Source organism: Carassius auratus, chromosome 37 (assembly GCF_003368295.1).
Source record: "Carassius auratus strain Wakin chromosome 37, ASM336829v1, whole genome shotgun sequence".
NCBI classification, from domain to species: Eukaryota; Metazoa; Chordata; class Actinopteri; order Cypriniformes; family Cyprinidae; genus Carassius; species Carassius auratus.
In genome coordinates, this window is record NC_039279.1 from 6,196,061 (window position 1) to 6,221,111 (window position 25,051).

Genomic DNA, 25,051 nt, shown 5'->3' on the forward strand with positions numbered 1-25,051 from the left:
TGTTTATACGATCCACTTGGTAGCCCATTTCAGAATCTTTTTTTTTTTTTTTTCAGATGCATTCTCTTTTGTTTTCTTTGTTTTTGTATGTGTCATATCAATATGCACAAATAAGATGTGTAGATAGTCTAATAAAACAGTTGTATAAAATTAAGGGTTACCTGTGTGTTTATCTGATTTATCCTGCTAAAAAATCAGTTAGAAATATAACCAGTGCCATCTAGCATATATGTTGAATCTGTTTTTAAATGTCTTCAATTTAACTCAGGATTGTTCCTGTGGCTCAGTGGCCATTGCATTAGAAGCACAAAAGGTTGTGGATTCTTTTCCAAAAAAATTAAATGCGCTGTAAATGCACTGTAAGTTGCTTGCGTATGCTAAATGGATAAATTAATAAATTTAATGTGGTGTAATTAAAGTTACATATTAAATCAACAACAAACTACAAGAGAAAACTGTCAAACAGAATAGTTTTATTTTTCTCACTAAATTTGTGACACATTTCATGAACAGAATTACATACACTCTCAGTTAACATTATACCGCAATTCAAAACCACCGCACAGGCAAATGTCCCAGGAAAAATCTGTGAATCCGCTGCTCTGAATCATAATAATTTTTAGGATGCAAATCCGGCTTGTGCCACATCACGTCATACATTTTGTTGGCAGAAAATATTTTTTTTCCCCTTTACCTCCTGAGTGCCAATTTGATCTTTCAGTAGTTTCAAATTGTTCAATCAAATACAAAAATAGTACAGACTGTTGTCTAGTTTGATCTAAGCTAGACGATTACATAGAATAAATGCCTTCACAGGCAAACAAACAGAACATATTGAGAAGCATATCGAGATTTATGTTTGGTCGGATGCACAGAAGCGTACAGGTAGCATCGAGTCCCTTTGTACTGTACACTGTTCTCAGTCACATCAGCAGGCTCATCCTCCTTGATCGAGTCTAATGTATTGTTTCCCAACCATATGAAGAAAAAAAAAATCACAAGATCATATGTCCATTTTGTTCAGCAGTTTAAATTGTTCCTATTGGTCAAAGTCCAACTTTAGTTCAGTGTGACAGTCTGTGAAGCGCTGCAATTAGTACAATCTGTTCTTCAAAGTTCAAGGAAATATAAAACATGTTGACTAATAAATAACACTCTTTAAGTATATGATGAACACCCTGATCATAATACCTGGCTTCAATCCTCAAAAGATAGAAAGCATGTATAGCATGTATTAAGCATCTTATATTAATGATGATGCTTGAGTTTAAGTGTCCCTCTTCACCAGCAGTCACCCTAAATACATCATTAAATACATGTCTAATCATGAAATCCTCCATTACATAATAGGTTGTCAAGTACATATTGTTTAATATTTATTTTTGAGATTATTTCGAGTTTTTCTACTTTTCTACTGCATGTTTAAACTTCACTATTTTTAAAAAAGGTCATCTTTTTTTGTTATTATTTTATGGATTTAACTGCAGATTTTCAGTCAGACTGTGAAACATGATTTCTGCCATGAACATGGAAATAGCAATCTCATGTACATACTGATTCATATTGAAGCACTGAATAAGTAAATAAATAAAACAAAGTATCTAAAACACTAAACATTCAAATTATGAAGAGATTCAATAATAATAACAACAATAATCCAAGTTTGATTATTCATAAAATCATAAAAGTGGATTCATAATGCCATGTCACCAAACACAATGCTACTCTCAGGCAGGTGACAAACACAAGGCAGCTGTGTGTCGTGAACTTTTTTTTTTGTTGTTGTTGTCATAAAAACAATTAAATAACTTCCTTTTTTGAAACTCCTCCTTTTCTAGACAAACACTGCATTGATATTTCACAATAGAAATCAGTTCGGTTTAGTTTTGTTACATTTCGCTAAGATTTTAATGCAGTTGATACCATTAACGTCTTTTCAAAACTGTCCAAAAATACAGTAATCAGTGTTTTAAACAGTCACAGTTTCCAGCAGGTCCATATAAACCAAGCAGATCCATCCACAATTTAATTTTAGTTTGTGTTTCCTATCATGTTTTAGTCATTGCCACAAGTTTTTTCTTCTTCTGGGTCCTTTTCAAAAGGGCTGCTCTAAAGTGTTTGTTAAGAGGCACTGTCTTTGAAAGGATCCAAAAATGGTTTCCAAAGAGATCAAAACTTCTTTCTTATTGTGACCGCCTCAGTCAAAGAAGTACATAAACAAAAATAAATAAGAGTCTGCTGGCAGTAGTATGATGATTCATTCTCTTTCCCCATCTTCACTTATTTCTTTAAAACAGAGGGGAAAAAAAAACACATTAAATTGACATAAGCTTTATATTTAATTAACATGCAAATTATCCCAGGAGTGTCTAAAGTATTGGGGAAATAGAACACAGATTTGTCTGTACAATAATTAATGTGATGTGAAATATGTTACAAGTCAAAATATCTTTTACTTCAAAATGATACTTAATTATACTTCAACATTCATTTATGGACATTTTTATTTTAGCTGTTTTGGAGTCATGAAAACGTTTATTATTATTATGAATAGTTTCACAATTATATTATTACATTTTATTTTTTAAAGAAAAAATGTTTTCATTTAGCTTCTGTTAACACTTCCCCATATTTGACAGAATTTTCTGGCAATCCATGTTTTCACAGATAAACATTAGAGGGCAGTATTGTGCATCTTCTGAACTAGTACAGAATCTCCTGATCAAAAAAGCAAGCGAAGAAGTTTTTGTTTAAAACTGCTTTTTATTTAAAAGCAGAGGCTCTGTGTTTTATATATATATATATATATATATATATATATATATATATATATATATATATATATATATATATATATATATATAAATATTGTATGTTCAGATAATCATACAATAAAATATTCTGGGGGCCGTGACAATTTTGTGAAAATTATAAAACATGATGGTAATGTCTTGCAACTTAAAAAAAAAAGAATGCTGGTGGGTAAAGAGTTGATAAGATAATGTTGATAATGAAGATAATGATAAGAACAATGTTTCAAACACGTGCTCTCTCACCTCCAGCTTAATCCATATCTGAATCCGAGACATGTGTGATGGAGAAACGTGACACACTGGATGGAGAAACAGTAAAACGGGAGACCTGTGCCACAGGTTTAGTACTGCCACTCGGTAGGCTCGGCTTTGCAGTGATGTCTGGAGGAGAACCCTTAGAAGATGTGGGAAGAGGCAACAATGGGAAGTCATCTTCCCATTCAAACCCTGCACCTTAGAACAACGACAAAGCAGGATGGAAAATAATTAGTGTTTAAAATACCTGAGAACAGATACAAAAATTAAAAAATGTGTGTCTTACTCTCTTCTGAGATGTTTCCATCAGACGACTCATCGGAGGGATTGACCTTTTCCTGCTGGTTTTGTGCTTTACCCTTTGCACTCGGTTTGCTTGACCCTCCATCCAAGGGAAAACTTTGATCTGCCAGCTCTCTGGTTGGGCTTTCCTGGAGGGGTTGACAAAATGTTATTATTAAACTTCAAAAGTAAAAAAAAAAACTGTGAAAAAACGAAAAGAAATACCTGGTCAAACAAAAAGACGGTGACATCATCAAAGAAAGACACCACCTTCTTTTTGTTCTCAGTTTCGTCAGACAGTGAATCGCTGAGCAGCGTTGGCATCTTAAGCAGACTTCTGAGTTTGTGTGAATCGCTGCAGTCACTCACAATGATAGGTACGGTCAAGATCTCGTCCTCGCTTTCTTCACTCTGTTCCTGGATACTGTAAGTCCGCAGCTCCTCATCAGACTCATCACTATCCTCAGAGTCGCCGTCTTCCTCATCAGCCTCCTCTCCATCTGTGGGAGACACCCGTCCTTCTAATGGAGGGGGAGGAGAGCCAGAACGCATGGAGCTTCTTTTACGTCCCCCTTCTTCACACTCCTTACTCCTAGATTCCAGTACCTCATGTGTAGGGGAAATGTTCCTTTCCTTCTGAGATGCTAGTTCCTCTTCGAACAGAATTTCATCTTTGACTATGTCCTCTTCATTCTCATCAGTAAGGACCTCTGGAATATTGGTGTGTTCACCATCACCCTCAAAAGTTATTTGGTCGAGAGACAGAATATCTTCACTACCTACATGTTTGAAAGATTCCTCTTGCTTTACATCTGGACCAAGCAAAGCATCTGAATCAGAAACGTCAGATGGTACGAGTTCAGCAGAAAGATCTGAATCTACACCAACGTTTTCATCCTCACCAAAATAATATTTTATGGTAGACACTTCATTATCAGGAGATGAAAGAGACACACCACTGATTCTGTTGCAACCAGACATACATTCTTCAATATTTGATGGAGTGTTTGAGGTTGCATCATCAGGCTGTTCAGGAGCCTTTTCAGTTTCCTTTAAAGATGGAAAATTATATTCATCTCCATCTGCCTCCTTTTTTGGAGGAAGTTGGTCTTCTTTATCATTTATAATTTCCTCTGGTCCATCTTTCTGATCTTCAAGTTCATTGATGTCCTCTTCGCTTTCTTTATCTTTCCCAGAATCATAGTCAGAGAAGTAGGCCGAATCTCTGTATGGAGTTTTATCACTTAGTGCGTTCAACTCTCCATCACTGCTCTCAGATGTTGTCAGTGCCATTATATTATCAACACTATCCTCTAGTTTCTCATCCTCTGCCCTTTTAATCTTTTGTTCTTCACTGACAAAATCAGACCCAGATGACACCTTTCCCAAGGGTTGGATAAAAACCTTAGAATCTTGTAACTCATGGGGTTCCTTTAGGACAAACTCTGGAGATTCATTGTTTTCTGTGTCATATCCACTGTCCACTGTCTTGGGAGAGCTTGACGGATGAATGGAGGCAGGACTGAGTGTCTCACTGGAACATGCAGTATATGGTATGTCAATGGAGTCCATGGAGTCTGGCGTATCAACCTGCTTTTGTAATGACTTGAATGTCGGATTGGTGTAGTCAACAGGTTCAACTTCAACGGTGAAGTCCCCAAAAATCCCAGAGGTTACATCAGTGATGTCATCATCGCTACAGTCATCAATCTCCACCAGACTGATACTAGAGCGTCCATGGTCCACACCACTGTCTGCTGCCTTACTTAAGTCTGACTCTGGGTCTGATTTGGGTAACTCAGCTTGGGTTTTCTCCAATTGTGGAGTGGTGGCAATAATTTCCGTTTTGGTATCTGCTGGAGATGCATCTTCATAAAAAGCATTTTCTTGCCTTAAGTTTGTTTCCCTTTCAGCAATATCCCCATACTGCTGGGAGACATCAAACTGTTTAGCACCTTCCCTTGATGACTCTATTTTGGAGACTATATATCCAGCAGATAATGGTGCTTGGCCTAAGTGTTGGTCTTTTTTGGGCATTGGCATGGGTTTCCCTGGAACACAGTCGATCATGAAGCAGTTCCTCACAAGTGTTCCTGTTAGAGGATCTACAAAATGTGAACTGCTCAAAGCTTGACAACATGGCACGGGATATACTTCAGCCTCTCTGGGTTCATGGCACATATGGATATATGAGCTGCACTCAGGTGAAGGGTTTGAAGGTACATGTCTTCCATGCACTAGACAAGTGTTGCTTTTGACTGTTGCATCTAAGCAGTCAACAGGTTTGGCCATATGCACGGCAGGGTCTGCTCTTCTGGCCATGTATCCTCAACATCAGTCATCGGCATAGTGTAGTGAAAATCAGCATAAGAATCTTGGATACAAGACCCATGCCTTTGATGCAAGGTCCTTGTGTTTGTATTTGCTGGATTGCTGGTGGACCAACTTCTTCCTCGCCTGTCCACAAAGATGTCTTCCTCTTCCTCAGAGTCGCTGTCATCTCGTCCTACAAATATAGCACCACCTGATGCCATGTCAATATAAACTGAGTGGTTACCTGGCATAGTCTTCCTCAAAGAGCCCATCATATCATAATATCCTCCTGTAACATTCTTTCCTATAATGGAGTCTTGAATGTTCTCCAAGTAGGGATCAGCATAGTCTTGTGGAGGACTTCCAATTGATGGTGAAATGCCTAAAGGCTCCTCCAGTTCCCCAAGTGCTTGTCTTAAGCTTCGAGACCCCCAGCTCTCTCGTGGATGCTCTGTTCGATCTCGTATCATGTAGCAGTCCATGATCTTAGGAGGTGATGGTTCATAGTAGTAACCTCCATCCCTGTCTTTGTATGAGACATAATGACCAGACTCCCATGCTCTAAGAGGGCTACCATGACCTAAAAGAGGCTCCATAGTTAGAGACATAGCAGGACTGGTGTCTGAATCATAGGCACTGCTTTTGTGGATATCCGCTGACCAATAAATGTCTGGTTTAGCTTCAGGGGGACAGTTCATACACTCCTGAGAGTCTCCACTTCCTGTTAGAAAACTTGTATTGCTCCCCCCAAACTCTGGGCTGTAAGCACACATGGTGAAGTTATCAATATTGCTTTGTAATGGCTCCTCAATACGAATGTAGTACTCATTACCCACTGGTGGACTGTGAGCACTCAGGACTGGTACCACACCAGGGGTGTGTAGTTGTTTGGGCTCATAATATGAAGGAGAAACCCCTAGGGCAAGTCCGTCAACAGCACAGCCCCCCACCATTCCGCCTGGGGGGTAGTAGACCTCCTGGCAATGGGGATTGCCTTGACCCAAAGTGCCAGTGGTGGATGAAGATTGGTAGTGCTGTTCAGCCCGTGCCTGCTCCCACTTGTACTCAAAGTTGAGGCCATGACTGGTTTCAGTAACCGTTAAGATGTCATCTCCAGATTCTGAATGGTAGCCGTCTCCACTGGGGAACTGTTCCAGTAGGGGGAATGAGGAAGTGGTGGATGACATGGGCATGTCGATTGCTAGTGCACCAGCTCCATGGACATTAGCATGACTTGTGTTTGGTCTCATGGAGTTCCATCGTCTCTCAAAGTCTTCCTCTGCCTCACTGGCTCCTTTGGCACATAGGTAACTTAGCAGGAGATGAACTTCTTCTGCATTGGGCCTCTGATCAGGCTGAAGCCAACAGAACTGCATGACTTCATACCTGGTGATATAGAAACAAAAATTTCATACAGTTTTAGAGCAAATGTTACTAAAAGTTGGATTTATTTTTTGGATTTATTTTTCAATAGGAATAAATCTAAAAAATCTTAAATTAAGACACATGTACTTGAAAAGTAACTGCATAAAATGTTTATAATGAAAAAAAAGTATTTTATAGCTCGAGGTCAATCTATAAACAATGTATCTTAAAATCTAATGCAGTTTTGGACCTCAAGCTAATTTATTTTGTTTCAAGGATTTTTTGAAGTTTTAATTGGAAACCTGTTGTAAAAAAAAAAACTGCATATGCTGGTTAGGTATATTATGAAGCATGGTTTGAGCTGGTTATGAGCTTGCTCTGAGCAGGAGCTAGTTGCTTCAATCCAGCGCATGACCAGTTAAAACCAGCTCAAGACCAGCTTAGGATCAACTATGGACCAGCTAATATCAGCTCAAACAAGTCGCCATGCTTCAAAACATACCTAACCACCTTAAGCTGTTTTTGTCAACATGGAAATTGCACAAAAATACAATCAAATTGTGTTCAAACCAAACTAGCTGAATATAATAAAACAAAATTAAAACAGTTTTAAGAGCAAAAGCTCCAAAAGAGAAGGGTGAAAACTGAAAGCCTCTAGCAGAGTGAAAACCCTGGCCTCTAACTCTAGATAATGGTTAATAAAAGGAGAAAGAAGATCAATTTAAAGTTTATTAGACACCCACCAGCGGTCAGAAAGAGGGTACTTGAGAAGTGGCTTGGGCAGTTTCAATTGCTGGTCCTTTACAGCATAGCTGAGAACCTGTCGGTCTGAATAATGACGGTATGGCTGATTCCCCAACTCAAACAGCTCCCAGATTGTTACACCAAGTGACCTTATGCATAGAGAGAAACAGAGTATCTTGGTTAACAATAGCAATTAATGCATCGATCAATAATTACATGATATCTATAATAAGTGATAAAGGTTATTGAGGAGGATGTGTGTTCTTCATAAAACTGCAAAATAAAGGCCTAAATTCAACACTAAATGTATGCTACATATTGCTGAAGCCTCATGTGAAGATACTGACCAGATGTTGCTTTCCTTGGTTTGGTCCGCCACCAGTAAGTTACCATGAACCTCATCAACCAGTTCAGGGGCAATCCAGCGTAAGGGAATCCAGGTCTGGTCTGATGTCACAAAGTAGTCATCCTGGGGATAAACAGACATGAACAGAGAGAGAGAGAGAGAGAGAGAGAGAGAGACAGACAGAGAGTTAATGAAATACACTAACCACATTTTTAGTAAAAAAAAGCATAACATCAACTAGTAAATGAATGCAATATATAATATTCACGTTTATATTACTATTCGTATTATATTACTATTAGACATTTTATACATAAAAATTTGTAGATAAGAAAAACCCACCTTGTACTTGTTGTGTGATAGTCCATAGTCTCCAATCTTAACTTTTATGTCTGATGTTAGCAGACAGTTTCTTAAAGCCAGATCACTGCAGAAAATCAGAGCACCAAAAATAAATAAATAATAAGCATCTTCTGAAAATAGGACATTGCTGATTTCATATCGCTAGCTCAAACATAACTGGATGTCATTTACAAAACTGCAAGCCTGCCCAAAATTAACATACATTTGCAAGTATGACAGATGCAATGCCAGAAATAGCCGTCATTTTACTGCATTGTGATGCTACTTTTGTAAGCTAATTCTTCAGGAACCTTTTCAAAGTATCTTGACAAGGACATGTTGTAGTTGCTTGTAGATGTGTGGTGACCCCCGGCAACAAAATCACTGATGCTGGAGTGGAGTAAAAACACTCAGGCAGCATCAGGAGATTGTTGCAGGGAGAAACCATGAGACAGGAAGCAGGCAATGCAGATATTCACACTCATAAGCTTCACGCTTATACTGTTAAATCTGATGGCAGGTTTCCACTCCTTGAATTGAGAAGATAAAGAATATTGCGATGATAATTTCTATATTTCGGGTTCTAAAGGATTCAAAGGTTCTCCAAACATGGATTTGTACATTTAAAAAAAGGGTTGGCTGACCTATGGGTGAAGTTGTTTTTGTGAAGGTGGAGCAAGCCTGAAGTGATCTCACACGCCATCCTCTGAAGTAGTAAGGGGTCAGAGGTCATGGAATCTGTTGCCCGGCAGCTGCGCAGGTAACCTTTAACATCACCCTGTTGAACACATAAAACACAAGCTAAAACACGAAATGCAAATCAGCATAAACATCAAAATAATGTGAGTTTTTTTTCAGCTAACCACTGGGGGGCGATATATAACAAGACACCACGAGAGCAGCTTTTTGATGTTGTTGCAAAGAAGGGCAATTCTGTCTCAAAATATGCTGTTACACATGTGACCTAGGCAAGCAATAACAGGAGAAGAATGACATCAAATAAAGAAGCACATTATCATGTTGTGACCCTTGCATTTCCACCTTATTTTTCAATGCTGAAGCTGAGACTTCTGATTTATGAGCTGCTATAGCTGAATAGCTAACAAAGTGCATTAATAAAATTAATTAAAATAATATGATGATAAATACCGGTTTGCAAAATCAAGCAGCTAAAATGCTAAAATTAGCTAAAAACGGGCCTACTGGCCAAACTCTCTAAAGTCTCTAAAGTCATATTCTGGTATTTAGAAATGGCCAACTTCAAAGAAAGTCGATGAAAAAAAAAAAAAAAAAAAAACTGGACTAACCAGCAGGCAGAACTCCATGACCACTAAATAGGGTGTAACCTCTGTGCACTGAGCGAGACATTGCACTAGAGCCGGATGCTGGAGAGACCTGCAAAAACAGTTTCAGCCCAATCATCATTTCAGTACACTCAGAGATAGTTCACAAAAAAATTAATATTCTGTCATCATCTACTCTCCCTCATGTTGTTCCAAACCTGTATGAATTTCTTTCTGTTGTAGAACCCAAAACCCCATACTAATTTTTTATTATTAGTATTATTATTATTTTACATACAATGAAGTCAATGGAGTCAGTGTTGTTTTGGACCCCTTTGACTTTGATTTTATGAAACAGTTCATCAACCTTCTTCAAAATATCTTCTTTTGTGTTCCACAGAAAATCCTGCAGTTTTGCTACAACATGAAGGTGAGTAGACGATGAGTGAACATTTATTTTTGAGTGAATTATCCTTTTCATATCTTACATTTTAATGCGTTTATTACAAATTACTCATCTTAGCAGACATTCTAGCCTAATCATCCGTATATATTTTTCATAGGGTTCGTCACCCTAAAATCTTTTTATTTCTTCTTGCAAAAGAGATGAAATAAAACGTATCAATTAAATATACAATGCAATGATTTGTTTACCGGTATGGCCGTGCCTCTTCCAGAAAATGCATCTGTTCCTGCACGCTGGCACTGGCCTTTAGTTCCTTCACCAGCACCTGGGTACTGCTGAGACCAGAGTGAACCTCCCCCAACAATACCTGCGAACAACATCCCACGACACACAGATACACAAACACACAAGGGAAAGACAACAGAAACACACATACAGGTATGAACAGAGGGAAATGGACAACACACACACAATCATGGACAGTGTGACACAGATAGACACAAACAGATGTGCACATAAAGGAAATGGGTAAACAGGAAGGAAGGAAGGAAGGAAATGGAAGACAGACATTCCACACAAACAAACCCAAAAAGGTTTAAATCAAGTCCAGGAATTATGCGAAAAGATGCTCAAAGGGAAATGCAGGAAGATGAAACAACACAAAACCAGATGAGACATTGGTAAACATGCAGCCGCAGAGACACAGACACACAGATGGACATACCCATTCAATGGAAAGTTGGGGTAATTGGGATAGTGTGTGTTTATGTATGTGTGTTACAAAAAGACAAAGAAGCAGAGAGAAAGAGAGAAAGAATGAGAGTGAATGAGGCACAATTATTCCTAATACTAAAGTGATTCTGGAATTCACTGCTACACAGAAATATCATCAAATTCTCGCAAGTCCAACATCAAAGCTTGAGTATTACTAAGGCACTTCAAAGGTAAAATGGCGTGTAAGACATTTTCACATCCTTGGGTCTAAACTATAGAGCTAAATCTTTGATCCGTGGCAGAACATGCCTAAGGCATTCATATCTGTGAGGTGCACAAACATACAAAACAAATAAACAATGAACAATAAACCAACTGCACTTACCTTGCCAAACCAGCCATGCCCAATCTCCTTTATATAAAGCAAACTGTGACGGCCAAGATCTGTGGATCTCAGGAGCTGGACTAGAAGAGGATTATCAGGGAATAAAAGACACAGACAGAACAAGATAATAATTAGCAGCTGAAAACCTGGTATTCAAGGTTTAGGATGGAAAAAAGCGACACGAAATGAATAAAAAAAAAAATCTGTTTTACAGACAATCAGATGTTCTTGCTTCTAATGAAGCACAAGATGCTCTTTAGATCATTCTCAAAGTGCTGCTGTCATCAACACTTCAATTAATTTGTTATGCGGACAATATAATTTGAAATAAAAAATCTTTATTACGTTAGAAAAATGCAGAATAGCAGTATTTCATCTAATATATGTTAGGGTCACTGTGTAGTCAAATAAGCAAATGTATAAAAAGAAAACTGATAAAAAAAAATACAATTAAACAACATTAATAAATATTTCAACACACCCTTAGTGGACAATTGAGCATTGCAAGTGCATAAAACAAAGTTTCGTCAGGATTTTCCTTTCCTCCAACAAGAAATCATCCTCTGAATATCCTCTCCAAAAAGCAGTGGGCGACCTTCTGTACAAAAGTGATGTTGAAAGGCACACAATCAAATTCAAGAGAAATCTCCCTGTGATCTATCAGGCTGCTTGAAAATCATTTTTCTGAAAAGCAGAAGTCAGTGACAGCATGCCGCAGAAGGGACAAATTTGAGGAATGATTTTCTGTACCGTCTGACAGATCCTTGCATATCTCTATCATCTCAAAATCCCATAACAGTCCATTTCTCTCTTTCAGTCATCTCATCGTGCCCACAAACAGTTTATTGTAAAAGTCTATGACGTACTGTCTCACTCTCTGTCCCCTTTTTATGCAGCAGCCATATTTTACACCCATGTGGTGTTGTAGAGGCTGCTCATTCTGCCTGCCCCCTCACAGAAAGCCCTCGCTGGGGAGAATCAGGCTCTTTGTCATGCTGCTGGTGCTGCTTGGTACCACTGACAGGAAGGAAACACTAATGCTATTATTCCTGAGGTTTCTAGCTCAGCACTGGGAAAGCAAATGGCCGGTAAACAAATCAGAAATGTTTGATGTGGGCGCAGGATAGGAAAGAACAAATCTGAATAAATATTATATTACAGTGGGATTGCAAACAACAGTACAGAACATATAAAGAGATTGAAGATATAGTTACAAACTAGATTTGGAATTCAATTATGAGTTAAATCAATTTGTATATCAAACGTTAGCAGCACAAATAAACACAAAGAACACTTTCAAATATTCTATCAGTGTTGTTAATGTTAACTAAAACTAAAACTATATATATATATATATATATATATATATATATATATATATATATATATATATATATATATATATATATATATATATATATATATATATATATATATATATATATAAAAGGTTTTGGTACTTGAAATAAATATAAATATTAGATGAAAATGTTAAATATAATAATAATAATAATAATACAAATGAGAAATATTGCCCTGGAAAATAACTGAAATAAAGTTAATAAAGAATAAAATAATAAAGTTTAAGTTCTAAAATTAATAAAATAAACTTAGAAATACATTAAATCTAGTAATTAAAAAAATCTAGATAAATGTCAAAAGAAATACTTTTAAAATGAGTTACAAATATGACTTCGTTTTGAAATGACTACAATTTTAACTAAAAAAAATTAAAACTAATTCAAAATATTAATAAATATTTAAAGCTTATGGTAGTCATGCTGGTTTTCGAACATGGTCTAGCCAACTTAAACCAGTCAAACCGGTTAATTATCAGATTAGATCAGATAGAAACCTGCTACGCTGTTCCAAAACACAGCTGACTGGATGTTCCAGCAGGTTAGCTTGGTAATAACACAAACTGCTGGCATATGTTTCTTGTTTACAGCTCAAAGACACTGAAATGTTGCTATTCATGTTGCTATGTTAGTCCAGTACTTTATAAATGAACTTTCAAAAAATATAAATCCAAACTGAATAAAAGTTTCCAGATGATAATCCATCTTCCAGTTGCTATTCAGCTGGAAAATCCATGGTTACCAGGTTAGTGTTAGTCTAGCCAAAAAATTAAAATAACTGGCATTTCTGAACTGGCATTTCTTTTTCTTATACAGCCATGACACACCAAAACATTTCTGTTACGTCAACCAAGTTCAAGATTTATACATTAATATATACATTATTCTGTACACCACACACACAAAACGATAATTTAGGAGATTAAATCCCACATTAAACGCACCTGTCACTAAAACTTCAGTGTGTACTTAGCTAAATATGAACAAAACAGGCTAAATAGAAAAACATGGAGGTCTGCCAACAGTATGACAACAACGTGCCAACAAAAATCACATCACGTGTCAGAATTTGCTCAGTGTTTATGTGAATACATGATTGACTGCTCGGCTTGCTCATTACTGGGGTGTTGGTCACTGACAGTGACGCGCTGGCCAGATGGCTGCTGGGAATGCAATCGTTAGGAAAATAATCGAGAGAAATCGTTCCACTCTAACCAAACAGAATTATCATACATTATCAAACACGGTGAAATGTGTTTACTGCTGCGGCGCACGTCTTGCTTTATTGGTCCCTCTAGTCTATTTTTCCCAGCAATGCAAATGAGTTTGAATAACAATTTTAGTGATGTAGTTTAATGAAGTGAGTGTTATAAAGAGGATGTGTGCACGTTGCATATAAAATGATGTGATCTTCAGAGAATTCACTTGCTTAGATATAGATTTGTGTGTTTTAGGGTGTGTTTATGAGCACAGCTGCGTTGGGGTGGATGCTGCACACCAGAGTGCAATACATAAACTCTTTGGCTGAAACATCTCAAATCAGATGATAAACATTAAAATTAGCTTCTTCATTTGTCTAACTGACATCCTAGGAGAAGAAAGACACGTCTGATTACAGACAGATGCTATCTGTGTCACAGTGAATGAGACCGGCGCTCCCCGGCAGGAGGTTTGTATATCTTACCTCAACCTCATCCTTATGGAGTGACATCATTCCAGCCACTCCTAAAACCAGCGCTGCTGATGAAAGTCTTGTTGCAGACTACTATACCATAAAGGAAACCAGTGGTGGCTCCTGCCAAATGTTTGCTTGATCAATGAGGATAGGTCACCCATTCAATTGATAAATTAACAGCTTGTTAAAGAAGTAAAGGGAACTGAACTAAACTGACATTAGGAATCAATCTCTTGTTCTCCTTATGTTCCTATATGCGTGTTAACACAAATTCGGCAGCAAATGAAGACTGATGCCAGGATGTGGTTTTTCCAAAAAATCGTTTTACTTTGATTTCAGTTTAATAAGAAATAACTGAAGTCACATAAATCATTTATATTACATGGCTCATTTATATCACATTCCTCACTTAGATTACTCGCTTATATTACATTTCTCCCTTGCATTACACTACTCCCTACTAACCAGATTCATTTTTGCTCTTTTGGGTTTTTTCACCTTGTCTGGGAGACATTCGATGTCTGTCACGCTCTCGCGATGAAACAAAATGCAGCGATAAATTAGCAGAATAAAGCGTCAGCTTCTTCGCAGCTTATTAGCCTTTTTCTTCGCTCATACCACGTCCTCGAAAATCCTCGTTTATACAACTTCCCGCCCTTTGTAGATATTTGTTTGATGTTTAAATTTGGTCTTGGTTGTCCTAAATCTTTAATTGCCAATTTATCGTTATTGCTACCACGAATGAAATAGTATTTCTTTTAATGACACGATAGAATTAATCTGCGCTGAGGTAATGTTCGCCGTGATATCGATCAAGTTCAGCTGACAAAGGCATAGCTGTCCCAGTCTCTCTGTTTTTTTTTCACATTTGATAAAGATATTAAAGTAGTTTTTCATTTTTTTAAATATTATTGGATGTCACTGTTCCCACCAATCGTTGCACAAGTTAAGGTTACGCACGATGACAAAAGCACGTTAGGACAGAACTCATTGACATTGCATTGCAGTGCCTGCAGTTCGAAAAAAAAATTATCTTTGTAGGGAAGTCTATGAGAGCACTCGGGGCGATTCACAGTTTGACAGAAATCACCCAAAAAGGGGCGGTACTACACAAAACGTGACTCGATGCTGATTGGACTATTTAGAGGCAGCACAAACAGTCTACAGTAGAATAGAGAAAGCTAGCATAACACTGTGGTTGAATGTAAAAGAAAAAAAATACCTCCCTTTCCTTTGGTGGTGCGTCGCTCAATCGCCCTAATAGAGAAACCGCCACTGAAGGAAACCATAGTGGGATTTTTACTTTGATGAACTGGCATTATTATCTGTCCAGTGGAAAATACTGCATCTATTATTCACTTATCGCGTTAATGAAATGCCAGAGCATGAGAGTTCTGTGAGCTGAATCCAGAAAACCACAACCTCTTAACCTCTGACCTTTACTAATCACACCACATTAAGGCCTGCTAGGCTATAATAAAATGAGCTGTTGTGGGGAAGAGGGAGACAGGGTATCCATGGATCGGACTGTACCCATCGTCTCCCAGATTCCTCAGATTCCAAGGCACATTTATGTAGGCTGGCTGAGGCGGCATTATGCAACAGGCAGATGTTGTGCTGATTGAAATGGAATAAGAGAGAGAAAGCCGAAAAACAAAGACAAAAAAAACGTTGGAGTGAACATTTTTTTTGGATTTCAAGATAATTTGCTTGTGGGGTAAGAAAATGTAAACAAGTCTTAATTTTTAAGGATGTTTGTACTGAAAAACAAGAGAATTTGCACCAGTGAAGCGCATGCAAATCACAAAAAAGAGAAGAAAAGTCTTTATCTCTTCAAAGTATTAGCTCCCGCCAGCCTTGTGGTCTCAGGGCAACCCATAAATTACAGTTCAGAGAGACTGAGAAAAGAAAGCCACTGTTCTCCATGGCTTTTAGAGTTGTGCACTATTTGAATTGAGAATGGTTTTTAAATGCTAATTTATTAACTTTGAATTGATGTAGAAAAAAAGGAAGCAGAATTTCAGTATGAATTTTAATGAAAGAAACGTTCAAGTTAACTGAAATTTAACGTTAATTGTAATTTTTAAATAGAGAAGTAAGTTTAAAAAGCCTTTTAGTTTGAGGGTCTGTTTTACAAAGAGACTGACTGACTGTAATAGTGGTAATTGAAAATTCAGCTTTGCCATTAGAGAAATAAATTTAATGTATATATTGTTGTAACAATATTTCACAGTATATTATGGTTTTACTGTATTTTTGATAACATTCATGCATCCTTGGTCAAAGTGAGACTTTTTTTCAAAACCCTCTTTTAAATCCCCAAACCTAGTAGTATTGTAGATATGTCTGAAATGTAATCTATGGAAATGTGTATTTAGTTTGTCTATTTCATCACATGTATTCAATTAAATTTGAAAATCTATTACATCAACTAAAATTGCTAAATTCCTCATCCCTTCCTTTAAATTCCAATTCAACTTCCAGCAGGGCGGGGCCAATTCAATGAAAATTCCCACTCATAAAATTGAAGTTTTATTTGTGAATAAATTGTTTAATTGTGAATTTTGCCTGGGTTCTGAAGGTCCATAGCAAGGCCGTGATGTGGGAGAGAGTCTGTCCCAGGAGGGAAGAGTGGAGGCAGCAGCAGGGCGTTGGTCTCTCCTGGATTTTACACTAGAGATCTTGTGGGTTGGAAGCGGGACCGAACACATTAACAAAATCCTCTGGAAAAAAAAAATTCATCCAGAGAATGCGAAACTCGTATGGGAGTTGCATAAGCGGGGTCTGAGTGGATTCAGGACTGGGAGGAAATCCTCAATGGTCTTGCGCTTTCGTAAGTGCTATCACATCTGGTCCAGCTCATATAGCAATTTCTTCAGATACGTGTGATGATGACCCACCTGATCGGCCTGGTTGCTTGGCGACGGGCAGCGAGACCTCGGTGAGAGGCAGGATGTAGACGTCAGGACCGGTGTGTGATGCAGGCGATGCCGGCGTAGACATATCCGCTTGACATTCCTCTCCCTCTGCATTCTCAAATTCCTATGGTAGCAATGAAAAAGGTCAGAGGTCAGAGGTTACAGCAGCATAACAGTATAACAATCGACTAGAGTGGGTGAATGGGTGAAAAAAGAATTGTCTGCTCATGTAACAAAAATATGCTCTAAGAACAATTTGCTAACATTTCTATTAAGTAACATTATCTCTAGAAAGTTTATTCTTGGTTGTACGTATGAACGTTAGATGAACATTCCATTCTATTATTTTGAAATGTTAGCTGTTAGTTGATCCTTCTGATAATTAAAGGACAATCTGAGAATAAAGAAACAAAAATGTTTACTCCTGAGATTTGGTTAATCGGTTATTTATAATATTCCAAGAATTTTGTTCCAAGGTCATTTTCTAGTAATATTATAAAAACATCAAATGGATGTCCTATGAATATAACTGTCAAAATGTTTTCTGCTAATTTTACAGAAACATTTAGCCAATATTAATAACATCATAAGAATGTTCCAAGAACATTGTTCTAAGTACCTTTGATTTTAATTCGTTAAGTTCAAAGAATGTGTCCTTCCTCAAAATTACAGAAATGTATATTAAATATTAATAGTGCATGTGTATGAGAATGTTCTATAAACATTATATATATATATTATATATATATCTTTAATATATAAAAAGAAAGAAAATAAAGCCATTTATGATAAGAACTTCAAAAGGAGTTCACAAAATACTTTTAGAGATCTCAATAGATGTATTACTATGTTGCTTATCTCAATTCCATCTTTGTGGGAAGGATTTGAGGACCCTTTGTTTGTGTGTGTGTTTTGGGAATTGATGTACAAGGATAAACAAGCAGATTGTTAAACTGAAAAGAAACATCAGTGACTGTTTAGGAGCATGAACCTGATTATTTTAATACAAAAAAAAAAAAGCAAACAAACATTTAATGCTAACTGTAACAAACGACAATTTATTAAACAGTCCATTAAACAGCACGTCATCATAATCAGATCAAATAATGAATCTGTTTAATCTCAAGAGCTTTAAACTTGTATGTCCTCCCTCAGTATGCTTTTCTTTTCCCCATGGGTATGGTGAAACTACAAAGAGAGTCGAGACAGTGCTATGTAAAGACGAGACTTGGCAGCATCTGGAAATCGGAAATGCTCCTCCAGATGCAAGCAAATTTTCTGTGAATTCGGTTGCAGAGATACAGGGTTGAAGAAATGGAAAACAGTGACCTAGAGGGGTCGCACACTCTTAAAAGCGTAAGCTAACAGACATATACACACAAACACTCAAGTTCCCCTAGAGGCCCCATCATCCACATCTTCACACGCCCCACACGGATGCCATATGACCCGGCTCCTGATCTTCTCAGCGCACAGCAGCGCTACCGAAAACTATCTTACACAGACAGTGTAAGGATTCCCAACAAGGCAAGCTGTGATCCTAACTGAGGGACTGCAATATTTTGCCTGAAACCACATTGCTAAACTCAAGTCACAGGATAAATATTCCTGCCAGCTGATTCGCACTGCATTTTTATCACATCAAGCTAATAATCAGAAACATCATCTACTCTGCACTGTTATATCATCAGATGAAACATCTGGTTTAAGCAAGTATTATACTGTCTATTCCAAGAATAGAAAAAATATATATATTTAGTTTTTAAGGATTATTTTTAGGACATGACAGCACATTCAACCAAAAATAATGGACTAGATTAAATATTTTTTTGAAAATAGCTAAAAAAAAAGAAAAAAAGATTATTTTGACACACATGGGGGTAAGTTGTCACAATGAGAACCTGCTATTAAACAATCAGCTAAAGACTTTTCAGCAACATTTAAACAGTACAACATCAAGCACACAAAAAAGTAAACTGTTATTTTAGACTACCGTAACTGTATCCACTATTTAAAATAAGGTGAATTACACTTTTAAGTCAACAACACATTAATGATATGCACACAGTAACTTATAGCACACTAACCATTATTCCAATTAAAACAACTTTCTGAAGAAAAAACTATTCCAAAGTCCAAAGATTAATTAATCTCCCGTCTTACCTGCCCTAAATGCGCAAGTGTTACATCAGGTTGTGCTGAATCTTTATCTCTTCCCTTTCACCCATGAACCTGCAGTGCTGGGCTCTTCACAGAGCACCTGTTAGGTGCCCACATGACCCCAGACGGATCCCTCACCGGATAGAACATTAGGAACTGGCCCATGCTGCTGCACAACCGGAGAACCCAGGTCTCGAGGATACATCATGCTAACTCTCAAGATAACATACTAAAAAAGTAAATAGATCCTCCACTTGAGAGAGAGAGAGAGAGAGAGAGAGAGAGAGAGAGAGACTGAGAGAATGCAGGGAGGGGCAGTTCCTGTGTTCTTCCCATGAGAGTTTGGACAACCAGTGATTAAGAATAGTGGAGACGCTTCCATAAAAATGTGAAGCTGAAAAAAAAAAATCTAACTGGGAAAGGCTTTCACATTCTGTGCTTATGACATCACTCTTTTTTCTTCATCCTTCCTTCCTCGTGCTCATTCTTTCTCACATGTGCATGACAGGCCCTTGCTCCAGCCATTGGCCCAAATGAGCACGCTCACATGTATGCATTTTTCAAGAATCGGCTAAAAACACATCTCTATTTGAGCCTCTAATTTTAGCGCTCTCTATTCTAATTATATTCTTTAAAAAAAAAGACTTGCACTCTATTCATTTACTATCTTTTTATATTCTATCTATTTGTTTTCTTTTTATTCATTATGCAATTAACAAAAGCAAAAAAGGCCTCTAACAGTAGATTGCTCTATTCTTTTTTTCTATTTTATCTGTTTTCTTTTTATTTATTATATAATTGAAATGTGCAATCATTTGGAGAGATCTGATCTTGAATCTTGAATATTTATCAAACTAAAATACATTACTGTTCAAATGTTTGGGGTCATAATTTTTTTAAAGAAATGAATAGATTTATTCAGCAATTAATGATCAAAAGTTACAGTAAAGCCATTTATAATATTGCACAATTTTCTATTTAAAAAATGCTGTTCTTTTTAAATTTCTATTCTTTAGAGGAATGATTTAAAAAATCACTTTCCACAAAAATATTAAGCGGCACAATTGCAAATGCAATTATGATAATAATAATAAAAAAATATTTAGGACCAAATCAGCATATTACAAGGATTGTTTTTTTTATTTGTGTTAATATTTCATAATATTGTGGTTCTTAATGTTTTACTCAAACAAATGCAGCCTTGGTGAGCATAAGAGACTTAAAAAATAAAAAAAAATTACTGACCCTACACTTTTGAACAGTATAGGTGCACAAATAAATATACTACTAATTAAAGTTTAAATATAACCCTTGAATATAATAAAATATAAAATATACAATATACAATACAGAGGAACATCAGTGGTGAACCACACTAAACCTGCAGGTTTCTACATAGGGTCTAAAAACACTGACTTGTTGAAGATTCTGATAAAGCAAAGTAACACTAATTTATTCACCACCACTTGAGTGTTTATTATTAGCCCTGCATATACAGCACTTAACATAAAACACACGTGGTGCATCTTATATAAGCACCGTATTACAGTTGCACTTCAAACTAACAAACGGTTGTTTCTCAGCACTCACGGATTGTGTGTGCATGTGAGGCTTCCAGAATGCTAAAGGGGAATGAATTAATCAATTACCCTCAGGCTTGTCAGACTCCCAACTTGTTTACAAGAATGAAAGAGTGTTAAATAGACAGAAAATGTGTTTGATAATAGACGCAGAGAGACAAAGGGAAGAGGAAGAGTCTCTTCTCAGCAGCTGATGTTTAAGCGCTAAGCTGGAGTTCCACTGAGGGACTGTAATTACAAATATTTGGCCTTTACAGGAGAGCAGGTGCTTAGAAGCATGAAAGAACCATCCTCCGCTTGCTCACACACTCACACAGGTCTCATTTCTCCTGTGCCTTGACCCACTTTAAAGTTGTTGCTGAAAAATGCACAGTGCGCTCTGAGATCTGTAGCCGTATGCCGTTTGATGGCCTCCGCTGTCCACTATAAATTCACGTCTATAGGGAAGCGACTGTTTCCCTGCGTCGATTCCTTTAACCTTATGAGACAGGACTAAGTGGTCTGCACTGAAGAAATTGCTTTTCTCTGAAACTCTGGGGCTCTGTAACCTCAAAAGGGCAAGAGGACATGCAGCTGAACAGAATGCATGTGTTGTGCTACTTTTCAAGTTGATCAAAGTGTTCCTAGAGATCTGAAACAGACTCAGACGTGATTCATGAGTGATGCTCTTCAGACTTTACAATTTCATTCATAAGTGCAGGATGCCAACAGGCCAAGAAATTGCAATAGAGAGAGATTTTTTGTGATAATTCATTGCTGACTGGCAAGTGTGAATCTTTCAGTGTTAAATAGTGATTCAATCTTAAGAAATTTATATCCGGGTATTTGCACTTGATTGTGATTGGCCAGTTGTGGGATTTCGCAATTCATTTTTTATTATAATTTATTTTCTTTTATTTTTCATAATGACTGCTAAATGGTATAATTGATTAATGCTAGTTAGTTTAATGGCTCTCATATCACTAAATGCTTTCTTTATCCTCACATAATAATTTCAACTGATCAATATTTCATTTTATCCTATCCTATTTGTTTACTCACTTGGAAGAGTAAAGTATAGTATAATAAATCTTCGCCTCTGGCAAAGTGTTACATTACTAATGCACATTATATGCTTTATAAATTCATAGTGGTATGAGGAAGTCAGAACATTTACAGTATAATATATAATGATCTTGTTATATCATTGTTGGTGTGCTGCAGAAACTCTAATAAATATGATTTGTTTTCCAGTTAAAATATTATAGCTGAGTGACAAACATGCATTAAATGTTACAAGAAAAATAGTCTTTTATAAACTTTTCACTTCACAATTAACAGAATAAATCTAGACCGAAAACTTACATTTAAAAAATGAAAAATAAAAAAGAATAATTTTAAGGGGAAAAAAGAAAGACAAGCAAGTTTGTTCATACATAGTGGTATTTCAAAGTGTTTGCAGTTTTTTTTTTTTTTTTTAATTTTTTTTTTTTTTTTTTTAAGATGTAAGAAGGAAGAAGAAATAGGTTACAATTAAATAAGAATCAAAATATGATTTTGACTAAAAAGAAACAAGATACTGTGAAAATATTCCGTGGAGATTTGCACTGGCTGCTCGTTTCGTGGGCCTGAGACCAATATGGTGAAATTTATTCAGTGTATTCTGATTGGGCCTGAATTTTGCTGAGTTAGCTCATTCCAAAGTTTGTGTCCAATGGAATTTAAGAGCTACTATTAAAAGTGATTAAAACGAAAGAGGGTCTCACCTTAAAGCCAATGTCTCCTCGTTTACAGCATAGGCAAGCCAGCATGAGGAAGATGAAGGTAAAGAGTCCAGAGAAAGACACAGCCACCACAGCCAGAGAGGACGACCAGGACAACTCACTCAGTGGAGCGCCATCTGCAGGACAGATGCAACATTACACAAACTAACCAACTACTATCACCAATCAGGATGAGGGAGCATGAATACACATAATGCAAATTAGTATTTTTTGTTCCAATACTGTTATTTGTGTTCCTAGACAACCAATAACACAATGGTCTTTACCCATCACATGGATGCTATAAAATGTAAAAAGGTTATTGACAAATTGACATGGATATGATTTTTGTTAACATAAAGATTATAGGTTACAGTTTATATATTGGCATCATTTTTTTTTTGTCAACTGATTACCATTCACCACTCTTATCCACCTTTTTAATTTCACTAGTTGATCTGAAACATGAATTCGAAATTAAGCTGATTTTTTTAAAAAAGATTGCCTGTCTAAAAATTCTTTTCAGGCAGTTTATTCAAGAAAACATGGACTACAATTTTACAGAAATTGCTTTATTTGTAAATGAATCACATTTACACAAGTGTCAACATATATGATCAGTAAGTAAACACCTATGATACAATGACAGGTGCTTTTATACAATATATAACAAATATTTACTAAGTATTTCTGTTAAATATGAACAGAAGGTTGTAATAAATTTGGGGACATAAGGCTATTTTGTATTTTCTTCTCAAAATGTAATGAGAAAATCGAGAATTGATCGCTTATTAACATTTTAAAATCCAAAATATATCCGTTTTATTGTTTTTATGAATAGATAATGAAAGCATGCAATAATGTAATGTACAGTGTAATACATTTATTACTGATGAAATTAAACTGTCCTATATTGTGTACCCATTTGACATCAGCAAGAGAGAATTTTGGCCTCACACACTGAATAATCCATCATTGAGTATTTTCTGATTTCAGTGCATTTGGAATTAGCAAAACAGCCAAGAGAGCCAACATTGACTGAAGAAGACATTTTGTAACATTCTGCTGTTTTCTCTCAATTCTTAAAAACTGTCAGCTCTAATACTGTGATATGCTGCTCAGTGGCACATATATTATTAAAGAAGTTCCAGGGCAAACATATACAGTAATAAAGAACATTATTATCAATAATACAAGGATTATACAATCTAATTCATCATCTAACACAACAAAATAACAAGACCATGACTGATATTCATTGTCAGTAAGGTTGTATTTGTTAGCTTTATTTATTTATTAGACTTGCAAGGTCTTTTTTTCACTCCAGATTCAGCTCTAATAGTTGCCGTGGAAACTAGAATAGATAGAATGAGTGTAACATTTGCAGTTGATGCAAAACGCTCCGTGTGTCAACACATCCCCTCAATCCATCTATATATCTATTTATCTATACATCCATCCATCCATCCACGCACCAATCTATCTAAAACAAGACAAAAAAGTAGAAAACAAAGATATGGATAAAGATATGTTTATTGTGTACTTGGCAGGTTTTAGAAGCAATACGTTGCGAGGTCTCAGGAAATGCATTCATCTATACTTCATTGCCTCTGGTGCCGGGAGGTTCTCTGGGTGCTGAACCACTCACTGCAGTTGCATTACAATCAGACGTGAATCATTCAGTTCAAACCAGCAGAGAGGCGCAAGAAACGTGGCCAAACCACTACAGAGATACTGCTTTAATGAATAGCAGCTGGGTTACTTCTGTAGCGTTTGGTAAAGCAGGTAATCAGTAATGTATTTAAGAGAGATCTAGTGTCGCTCGGAGCATATGCATATCCGGTTATTTTGAAGGACGAGTCACAGTGATCCGCACAAACACTGAAATTAGTATTCATGAATCAGATCGCATGCAGTGATGAGGCACAGAGGGGAAGTGACAAAGACCCTTTCAAGCATCCTTCATTAGAAAAGGTTGATCGGAGGGTAAAAAATACAGTGATTCTGTTGCTCTAGGATGAGGGATAAAATCACACATTAAAGAACATGTCAAATAAGGAGTTTACCTAAAATCATTTGATGTTTCAATTGTAAATATGTTTTTTTTCTTCTTTCTTTTTCAAAAAGGCATAGCCAAACCTGTACATATAACCACATTCTGTTCAGTGTGAGATCAGTCTTATTGAGTCCCGTCTTAATGAAGGCATTGAGAGTGTGCCAGAGAGCCTTCCACTCTTAATGAGAACACATTACTAAAGGCAGGGCACAAAGACACTTTAAAAATGAAGACTTTAGACCCATGCACATTTACATCTATTATACTTGCATTTAGCATTTGATCCTTCAATTTATTTGTAATAAACTCCTTTA

The 25,051-nt window shown here is 36.6% G+C and overlaps 1 protein-coding gene across 1 annotated transcript in view; it reads right to left on the reverse strand.

Moving 5' to 3' along the window:
- Positions 1 to 456: 456 nt before the first annotated feature.
- Positions 457 to 25,051, reverse strand: part of LOC113055984 (serine/threonine-protein kinase LMTK1-like) — a 48,014-nt gene continuing 23,419 nt past the window's right edge. The window contains 14 exon segments of the mRNA XM_026222406.1: positions 457 to 2,286; positions 3,057 to 3,266; positions 3,355 to 3,499; positions 3,576 to 5,647; positions 5,650 to 7,049; positions 7,772 to 7,921; positions 8,120 to 8,241; positions 8,461 to 8,545; positions 9,105 to 9,238; positions 9,768 to 9,855; positions 10,398 to 10,516; positions 11,249 to 11,328; positions 17,182 to 17,323; positions 22,685 to 22,818. Coding sequence (XP_026078191.1) covers positions 3,064 to 3,266; positions 3,355 to 3,499; positions 3,576 to 5,647; positions 5,650 to 7,049; positions 7,772 to 7,921; positions 8,120 to 8,241; positions 8,461 to 8,545; positions 9,105 to 9,238; positions 9,768 to 9,855; positions 10,398 to 10,516; positions 11,249 to 11,328; positions 17,182 to 17,323; positions 22,685 to 22,818 — 4,874 coding nt within the window. The 3' untranslated portion in view covers positions 457 to 2,286; positions 3,057 to 3,063.